Here is a 10,672-nt window from a genome sequence, read left to right as displayed (position 1 = left end):
ATGCATGGTTTGGACAGCAGCGGCGGCTTGGCGCTATACAAGGGCCTGCGACCGAATCGCAGCAAGAGATCCCTCTTGAATGCATCCCACGTCAAGGCTACCTTTTGGTTGCGATTCTACAAATATGATTCATTCCACGTTCTTGCCTCTTTTGAGACGTGAGTGCGGACAATGTCTAGCTTTGTGGCATCATTCGTCTTGCTCACCCTAAAGACTTGCTCGGTAAATAAGAGTCAGCCCTCCAAATCAGTCCCATCAAATTCAGGAATATTAACATTTGTGAGCCGGGTTGAAGGAAGGCAGCAAGAAGCAATATCATAGGGTCGGGTGCGGGGATCTTGGCCATTATTAAACGCACATCTTTCAGTGGCTGTCAAGATTTTTCCAGCAGCATACCTTCTGTCCATATTTTGCTGAAAGGCATTGTGCAAGGCAGCCTGTTCGATCATGTGTTGTTGCAGGGCAGTATTCATGGAGGCATATTGTTGGGTCAGCCCTTCGAGTAGGGTCTTAAGATCATCCATCTTTGTTGCTATTGGGTTTCTTTCATTTAAGGACCGTCTTGCTCTAATACCAAGAATGTTACGACTTGTTTCATAAGGTGTGTTTTGGGTTCAAGAATCAAGTTCTTGATCTCTAAGACCAGTGGAAATTCTATAATCAAAGGGCAGCGGAAGGTTTTGATAGAGAATTTGGGGGAGGGGATAGAAGAACCAAGGGTGGGAGAGAAATATTGTTTGTCTATGCCAAACAATTCATAGTAAATAATAATAGAAAAATGGGGCCGAAGTTCATATCTTCATTGTTCCATTCATGGGTCATTGGGAAGAAAGATCAGCCTTATATAGGTGATGTTTTGCCCCCAAAATATTCGGTTACAACAACTACTAGAAAATAACAGAATTCGGTTTGTAAAATAGAAAAGTAAATCAGAACAAAATATTAATAAAACAAAATAGAAATCTGGCCCATGTGCACCATAGGACCGAGAATGGGTGCCGAGAAAGGTTGCTGAAATTATTATAGGACCGAAGCCTTGATTTTAGACTCTAACACATTATTATATATTTGAGATGTGAAACGGGGGGATTCGTTTAATTTATTGATGTTTATTTATTTGTTTTGGAAAGGAATATATATATATATATTCCATTTATGTTTGTAAAGTTGATAGGATATGATAACCATGTTTTAGTAGGCGTTGCATTTCGTCCTCAAATAGCTTCATGGAAGTTGGTGGAAGTGATAATAGCAAGAGAGCTCCATCCTCGTCTTTATCATTCTTACCGCATACAAAAAAGTTGAACAACCTCATGACTTGGCTAGGTAAGGCTCTTGCGCATGAAGAAGTTAGTCCAGTATAGCAAGCCTTTCCCCAACCAAAGTCAACGTCCACAAACCCTACATGCCTCACGTCTGAAATGAAAAAAGAGTGTGCCCCCATGTAGGGAGGTCGTCCCCTCAAGACCATGAGGTCAGTCATCGACCTCATGTACTCCTCTGTCACCACCTCTTTAGCTTCAATTACCAACTTCAATGCGTAGCCCAACGGCTGTGTGCATAACATCCCCGCCGTGGTCAAAGCAGCCGGAAACGCACTAGCATTGCCGTAGTAACCAGTTGGGAGGTGCGGTTTATACTTTTTGCGGGCATTGACCACAAAATGAACCCGCACATCCTCGTTTGGTTCCAACCCGAGAGCGATGGTGCGGCATCGCCAGATGCATGCAGTCATCAATTCGAATGAGGTACAGCTACGACCGAGCTGGTCTTGATCAAATACGAGTTGTCTCAATGCCATCACTTCGTCTGATCCAAAAAAGAAAGAGCGATGATCTAAATCCTCAATTGGGACTTCGACCAACTCATCGAATTCGTGATGAGTGAATGTCACGCGGGGTGGATCCCTGGCGCTCAACAGTTTTCTCTCCCACACGGGCGGTACAAAAGGTGCTTGGCGGCCTCGTGCAAGTTCTCCGGCAGCGGTTAGGAATTGAGCCAGTCCTGTCCCGTCGCACATGGTGTGATTGAAGCGGCATGCCACGACGAAGCCGCCACACGTGAGGCGCGTGACCTGAATTAAAAGCAATGGACATCCGAGTATACCGTCTGAGCCCGGAACATCGTGAAGAAGGTCTTCCAAGTAAGGGAACGGAGGTTGAAGGGGGACGCCTAACTCCTTGAGCGTAACGTCAGCATCGGCCTCAATAAACAAGATTCCTAGTTCTCCGGTGCAATCCACGATAAGTTTGCGCCCTGGTAATTCTTCCCTTAGGCGACCGGCAAATGGATAGTAAAATACCAATGCCTCGGAGAGGGCTTCACGAATAACCTTAACTGGATCTTTGTCACTCTGGAAGTGGGAGCCGCCATAGAACTTTATGATGGGAATATGAAAACGAAGACCCTCTTGGTCATCGATGTCTGAAAGTGGCAAGTGAACACGAGGGGTCAGCTTAGCCGGAACCACAAGTTTTGCTTCTTGTCTTCTCACCGTAAACACCAACTGTTCCATAGTTTCAGATCGATGCACTTGTAGTACTGGATTAATTAATTGGGCGAACAAATGTAATTAATTTGTAAGGGAGCTCTTTGTTCTCATATTCAGTGTTTCCACTGGATCTCCCCGACCGCTTTTTATAGCACTTATACAATCTGCCATGGTTTTGAATATTTTGGTAAAATGATTTAAAATATATTAATATATTATAATAAAATTTAAAATAAAAAATATTTTTGTTAATAAATTAATTATTAAGGAAATGGATCCAGATATTGAATGATGTGATTAGTTTTGGTTTCATTAGACATCTTAAAACTTGTTCAATAAACTTTGCATAATCAAATACATTGTTTCAAAATATGATACATGGTTAAATATATTTTAGAAAGTCAAATTTATTTATAAAGTTAGTTGAAAAATACAAATTTATTTATTAAGGTGTGAAATTTTCTATTTTATATATATATATATATAAACTTATAAAATGTGCCAAATTTATTTGTTTAAGAGTTAACTGAATAATTTTTTTTACTAAATGAATTAAATATTTTATTTTATTTCTTCCATTTTTCATTTGTGAATTGTTAATGAACCATTTTATTGACCGATTCTATATGATATAAAAATTTTTACCTAGCATGAGTATTAATTATCAAATGTATAATACTCTTCTTACTAACTTATTTTTATCAACCAACATATTTTTTTATTATCCAACCAACTTCTCTTTATCGACTTTTATTAACTCACTTCCATTAACAAATAATTTTATTCTTATTTACTTACTAACTCACTTCCGTCAACCAACATATTCATTATTACATAACCATCAACCAACATATTTCTTATTACCCAACCATCTCTTCTTTACCGACATTTACAACATATGTAATGATCTTATTCTCACCCACTTACTAACTTACTTCCGTCAAATAACATATTTCTTATTATCCAACCATCTCTTCTTTACTAAGATTTATCAATTCATTTCCATCAAAAAAAAAATTTATTCTCACCTACTTACCAACTCATTTCTGTCATCCAACATATTCCATATTTCATCTTTATAATTATTACAAATTTGCACCGGGTGAGATTCGAATCTTCGATCTTTATTATGCAAAATAAACACTTAACCATTACACAACTTAAGAATGTTGCTTTATTTATTATAATTTTATTTAAGAATATATAATTGATAATGATTAACAATTATATATATATATATATAATTATGAAAATATATATATATATATTAAGTTATATAAACAAATTTAAAACATGATTAGTTTGATTATTTAAAATATTGAAAAAAAACTCAATTAGACGTATATACTTGTACACCTAGCTCATTTAGACGTATGCATTAATAAAATGTCATTTAAACATACGTATTATATGTTTATTTAGCCTCTTTTAGTAAATCATGTTAATTTTTATTTTTTTATTTATATATTTATTAATTAAATATTCATATATTTTTTTCACTCATTTATTATTATGAATTAAACTAGTTAAATTTATTTAATATAAAAATGAGAAAATAATTAATGATGAATATATATGAATATATATATATATATAATCAATTGATAGGATCGACTTTATCGATAGAGACGGGGTCTGGCTAAAGATGAAGGCTTATGAAAAATATTTTGAAAGAAATCCTGTTAGGGATTTAATTCGCTCTCTATTCTACGCAAACTTGTGTAAACACTTGAAACGGATTCAAGGCGGAATTGTTTACTTGGGTTTGAAGCACAAGATGAAATATGAAAAGATTACAGACATGAAGAACACAACACTTTGTATATGGATGTTCGGAGAAACTCTCCTACGTCACCCCTTCTTCCAACCACCGGAAGGATTCACTATAAGATGATAAGAATCAAATACAGTTTACACACACTTAGCTCACTATTGAACAGAACACTTTCTGTTCAATTACAAGATGAAAAATATCACTCAACTAAAGGTGTTTTGATTCTAGCTCTCTCTCTCGATTCACACACAGTACAATCAGAAAGAAGCTTCACAGAATAAGTTCAGTAAGCAAGATGATTGAGTAGTTTCTCTTTCTGCAAAATCAGATTACTTGTTCGTTGTGTAAGACAAGGTGCAAGGTTTTGAAAACCGATAAGGTGCTTCGTCCGTTGTCCTTAAGATTGGTTAAATACTGAGCAGGAGCTAACGGCCGAATCTTCAAGAATGATACGTGGCACTCTTCCATTGGAAAGCCTCCATTGTACACAACAGGTTCTGAGCACAATGATCGTGGCCGTACAAAACTGGTAGTGCGTCGAATATTCCATCAGGGATGTACCTGCAAAACAAGTAATGTGAGGAAAATTCTCTTACGTGGCATTCATTGATTGGATGCATACAGCTGTTGTACTAATCTTCACTAGAAAGTGGAGCAGAAGTAGGGTACAGCTATAGCACGTGGGTAGGAGAAATGCTAGATTCAAGCGTACTACTTAAACTGAGCATTAGACGTATTTCAGTTAGACGGATTGTGAAAATCAGTCTAATGAAATAAGTCATCTCCTTCTGATAAGAAAACGACTATTAGACCGCCTGGTCTAATATAATTAGACTCGCGTCTAACTACAATAACCATTAGACTGGCACGTCTAACTCCACTGAGTTAGACTGGCACGTCTAATTCCGGTTCTACCTCAGACTTGTCTGAAGGAGTTAGACTCACGTCTAACTTTCATTAATTAGACCACACATCTAATTATTCGATAACCATTAGACTGGCACGTCTAACTCCACTGAGTTAGACTGTCACGTCTAATTCCGGTTCTACCTCAGACTTGTCTGAAGGAGTTAGACTCACGTCTAACTTTCATTAATTAGACCACCCGTCTAATTATTCAATAACCATTAGACTGACACGTTTAACTCCACTGAGTTAGACTGGCACGTCTAATTCCGGTTCTACCTCAGACTTGTCTGAAGGAGTTAGACTCACGTCTATCTTTCATTAATTAGACCACACGTCTAATTATTCAATAACCATTAGACTGTCACGTCTAACTCCACTGAGTTAGACTGACACCTCTAATTCCGGTTCTACCTCAGACTTGTCTGAAGGAGTTAGACTCACGTCTAACTTTCATTAATTAGACCACACGTCTAATAATTCAATAACCATTAGACTGGCACGTCTAACTCCACTGAGTTATACTGGAACGTCTAATTCCGGTTCTACCTCAGACTTGTCTGAAGGAGTTAGACGCACGTATAACTTTCACTTTCTATTAGACTACATGTCTAACTCCGATGAGTTAGACTGTACGTCTAATTCCGTATATCAATTAGACTACCCGTCTAATTACAAATATATTAGACTACACGTCTAACTCCGATGAGTTAGACTGTACGTCTAATTCTATTAGACTTGCGTCTAGTTCCGTGTATTCATTAGACCATCCGTATAATTCTTTACACGTCTAACTCCGATGAGTTATACTGTACGTCTAATTGTATTAGACTTGCGTCTAATTCCGTGTATTCATTAGACCATCCGTGTATTCATTAGACCATCCGTCTAATTCTTTACACGTCTATTAGACTACACGTCTAACTCCAATGAGTTAGACTGTACGTCTAATTCTATTAGACTTACGTCTAATTCTATGCAATGAAAGTCAAAATCGGTCTAATGACCCTCATTAGATCCAAGTCTCATAACATGTTATCTCAATACACCTGTATCAAAACTCATAAGTTATTTCATCATCAAAATATCAGTGGTTAAATTATTTCAATCCTTAGTCAAAATAATTTGAGCCAACAATTTCCCCCTTTTTGATGAAGAAATTACAGACCTGCATACATATATCAAAGTATGCATTCATCATGTAAATAAACATAAACCTTGTTCACTTACACCATTCATCCAAAATCAATATTCGAAAACCATCAAGAAAACATGTTCAATAAAGTTAGATAGAGTAAAAGAAGAGAAATCATTGTTCTTCCCTTTTAACTCGAGGATCGGTTGGACTCATCTCTTGCCCTGGAAGCATGTTGAAAAAAGAAGGATAGCCGCGACCACCACGACCGCCTGTATTTGATCTTCCACCACGTTCACCACCACCGGCACGTCCACCTTGATCGACATTGGATAGCCTACTCCGGCCACCACCACTTCGACCTCCACGCTCACCACCGCTTCTACCACCACCTCTCTTGGTTGGCCTAGGATTGTCATCAGTATTTGGAGCTCGCCTGGATCTTGTCCCGGTTGACACACCATCATTCCTTCTACTTGACTCACCTTGAATTGGTCGAGGTTGAACACTTTCAGCATTGGCAATTGCATCCTCATTTACTTGAAACTTCCTTGCAATGGAGTCAGCAAATTCCTGTCGTTCATTGTCATTCCTTCTCATACAACCCTAGATTTCCACCATCTGATTCTTCACCATACTAAATTCTTCCAAAGTTTCCTTGTGGCGTTCATCGTTGATTTGCCTTTCAATATCAAATAACTCGGTTTGACGATTGACAAGTTGCTTTTCAACCCTTGAGAAGTTTACGTTCGCGATATGAGTCTCATATGTGTTCTTCTTCAAGGTGTTATCTAGCTCAGTGAGGACCTTGAAAATATTGCGAAAGCTCTCCCTTTATTCTTCCCTTGAATTCATTGTCTGAGACATGGTCTTATGGATTGAAGAAATCATAGACCTCATAGATCTTAGCACTTTGTTTCCTCCGGCAGATGATTCTTCATGAGACGAGACTTCTTCAGATTCTGCTGCCATACTTTGAATAGGCTCAAAGTTTGTATGAACCTGCAAGGATTGCTCCGGCTGATTCATTTCAGCATTCTTAGCAGCTTTTTCTTGTTCTTCTTCTTCAATTTCTTTTTCTTCCCTCTCAAATCTTTCAAACAGATTTCCAGTGTAGTGAATGGGATTGTTGAGGTTTTCGTGAACACTTCCCACAACGCCGTCGGGAAATAAGCGGGGCTTCACAAAAGTTGGTTGCTGATCCTGTTCCTCCTCAGATGAGGAACTTTCTTGTTCATTGTCTTTCTCTTTGGAGGGTTCCCCCTCAGTTCTTGCAGTTTCTAGCTGAGTGACATCGGCCAATTTTTCTTGAACACCCTCTATTCTCGCAACAGGGGTTATTAATACGTTTTCTTTAATATGAGCTTTCAAAGCCTCCTTAGTCACATCTTCTATGATGACTTCTTCATTATTTTTCTCAAGAGCTTGTTTAGGCTCTTGAATATTCACATTTTCTTCTTCTTCATTCGGAAGTCCTTGGACAAGATGATCTAGAATGCGTCTCTCTTCGGCAGAAAGATTCCCGAATTCGATCAGGAGAGCAGCATCTAACTCATCATTATCAACATCTTGAATGTCCATAGCTTCTTCTTCATTGAGAGGTTCTGCGCCAGAGCAATCGGCGCCGTGAATGTGTCTAGAAGCAGCAGAGACATAGCTTTCCAGGATATCATTCAACTTCTTCAATACCTTTGATTCAACATTAGCTCCTTTTACATCGGGATTGAAGTTAGCTTTCCTGGCTTCATAAATTGGAAAAAGAGCTTTTCCAAGAATGCAAGCTTCCACCAGTTCTCTTTTCTTAAGAGCTTCACCAACATCTGAAGTTCTTGCCCATTTCAGGACTTTCTTCTCGTTTGCTACCCTCTTCTTCCATTCTTTTACTATGGTAGCGTTTGACAGAGAGTCGTTGTACTTGGAGGACAACCTCTCCATGGACCAAGACTCATAAATTTCCAGTTTCTCAGCAGCAAGAGCTTTAACTTGATCCAAAATAAGGTCAACGATACCTGTTGCCTCAGATACCTTCTCAGGAGCGTGAATAACAATGGATTTTCCTCTTCCAACAACCTCTACGGGTTTTGGAGCGGGTCTTGGTTCACCAATCACAATTCCACGTGTCCCTTTTCTGAACCGCAATAGTTGGAAGGCAGATTGTGGTTTCATACAGAGCTCAATAGGAAGCTCTCTACAGACAATTTTCCCGACCACCAAGGAATCTTTGGGAGTAGGAGTATTGGGTTCACCAGCTACAAGGGTAAGGACAACACCTTGTTCTGGTTGTGATGACTCTATAGCACCGGCGGCTACATGATCGGATTGAATAATAGGAGACTCAGCCCTGTCAACAGTTTCATCATTTGGACCGGCTGACTCAACAGCAGGTCCTTCAACAGATTCTCTCAAAGGAGAGAATACAGATTCAGCTTGTTCCACTACGGGAACATCAAATTTTGGCACAGCAGCCAAAGATTTGGAAGACTTTACCTTAGTAGATTTAGACGCGCGGGGCGCCTTTGTCTTCTTCTCCTTTGAGGCACAAGACCTCGAAGGTTTCCTCAAATAGGTTGAGGGAGTGGATAAGGATGACATTGGTGTTGCAGCAAGTACGTCTGGACCTTGCTTCACCCTTGAATCAACAGATTCTGAGTCCTTCTGATTTGGGCTTTTCATACTGGAGGAACTGGCCTCCGATTCGTTCACAGTTTTGGTTTTCTTTGCCCCTATTGAAATAACAGAAGCAAAGGGCTTTGATCGAGTGGAAGGCTTTCCATCGGTCTGGTAACTAGAAGCACTTGATGCAGATTCAAGGTTGTTCTTCAACCTCGTCAGTGTGCTAGCCACCGTAAGAGCAGTAAATACTCTTGGAGAGTTGATCTGCGCCGGTTCACCAACGGGAACTCCCAAATGCTTCAACAGATGACTCAGTTGAGCCGCATACGTGATACTCTCCTTGTTCGTCTGACTAATAGAGTAACAAAGATTCTGAAAAAGGGTATGAGCCCAGTTTACCTGGATCCCTTTCGAAATAGCACACATATAGTCAAAACGGTCTTGACTATAGAGGTGGAAGGAACCAGCCTTCCCTTGCAACGCCTTCGCCACCACGTCGTTTAGAAGAATGAAGTGTGGTTTGAATACCTTCTTGAATCCATTCACATGGATCTTAGAGCCGTCTGCAGAGAAAGTTGTCTTCATCTCCTCCATGATTTCTGAAGAGAGCACTAAGTCAAACAGATGACCCTCCGTCGGAAGTTCAAAGAACTCCGCATAGACTGCTTCGTCAAAAGAAATCTCCGTTCCGTTGACGATTGCTACGATGGAATCATCCACCAAAACTACCGTCTTGAAGAACTCGCGAACTTTGTCTTCATAGAAGATGAACGGTCCGCCAAGATACTTCCCTAACCTAGAATATTCTAGGGTTTGGAACATCTTCACCACCTCCGATTGATCAAAAGAATACACCGATGGAAAGTCCACCTGCAAAGTATAGTGACTGAGAGTGATTTTCTTCACCATTTTTGAGAGAATGTGAATCGACACGATATTTCAGAGAGATTTAGTGAGAGAAATGCAAGAATGCTAGGGTTCTTAGAGATTTCGAGAGATTGAAAGTTTTCAAAATCATGCACAAATGTCCTTATATAGATGAAAGAGGGAAATATAGAGTAACCGTCTATTCTAGGGGTATGGTCCATTAATAAATGTTAGACGTCATTTTTCAAGAAATCATCATTAAAAATGAGGGTATATCAGTCATTTTCTCTAACTTGATAGACACATGTCTTCATGTTATTAAGAGATGACTGTTTGATATTTTGAGCGGGAAAAGCAGATAGCTCTCAGCGTGGGACAGCTGTCCTTGATCAGTTTAATCGACACGTAGTTAGACGTTTTTCTTACTCCACAAATCCAATATAACACAGCGTCTATTAGACGGATGAGTGTATTAGACGCCTACGTCTAATTTCGTGTTTATAACAAATCCGTCTAATGTTTATTAGACGTGTACGTCTAACTCCGCATAAACACCTCGTGTTAGACGTGTGTTCATTAGACTTGAGCATCCTTTTGCTCATGACGTAAAAACGTCTAACGTCTATTAGACGTGTCCGTTTAATTGCGTTGGTATAACACCTCAACATATAGACTTAGATGTATGGATTATGAGCAAAAATATGTCTAAGTACATACTGTCTCTTTTAGATGCCCTTGTCTAATTAGACCGATTAAGGATATTCGTCTAGAGAGTATCTTTACTTCCAAAGTAATTTTTCCTTCTCATTATGAATATGGACAATTAGAGTTTGATAAATAATTTTTGTGGTCCAAAGATCAAAATCATTTTTTTAAAAAAAAATTA

At 38.9% G+C, this 10,672-nt stretch overlaps 1 protein-coding gene across 1 annotated transcript; it reads right to left on the bottom strand.

Moving 5' to 3' along the window:
• Positions 1-1,153: 1,153 nt before the first annotated feature.
• On the bottom strand, positions 1,154-2,515 carry LOC124924662 (benzyl alcohol O-benzoyltransferase-like). Its single transcript, XM_047464669.1, has one exon. The coding sequence runs from the start codon at positions 2,513-2,515 to the stop codon at positions 1,154-1,156; it is 1,362 nt and encodes a 453-aa protein (XP_047320625.1).
• Positions 2,516-10,672: the final 8,157 nt, after the last annotated feature.

The sequence above is a fragment of the Impatiens glandulifera genome, chromosome 2 (genome assembly GCF_907164915.1).
Source record: "Impatiens glandulifera chromosome 2, dImpGla2.1, whole genome shotgun sequence".
Lineage (NCBI taxonomy): Eukaryota > Viridiplantae > Streptophyta > Magnoliopsida > Ericales > Balsaminaceae > Impatiens > Impatiens glandulifera.
This window is presented reverse-complemented; position numbering and strand designations above follow the sequence as displayed.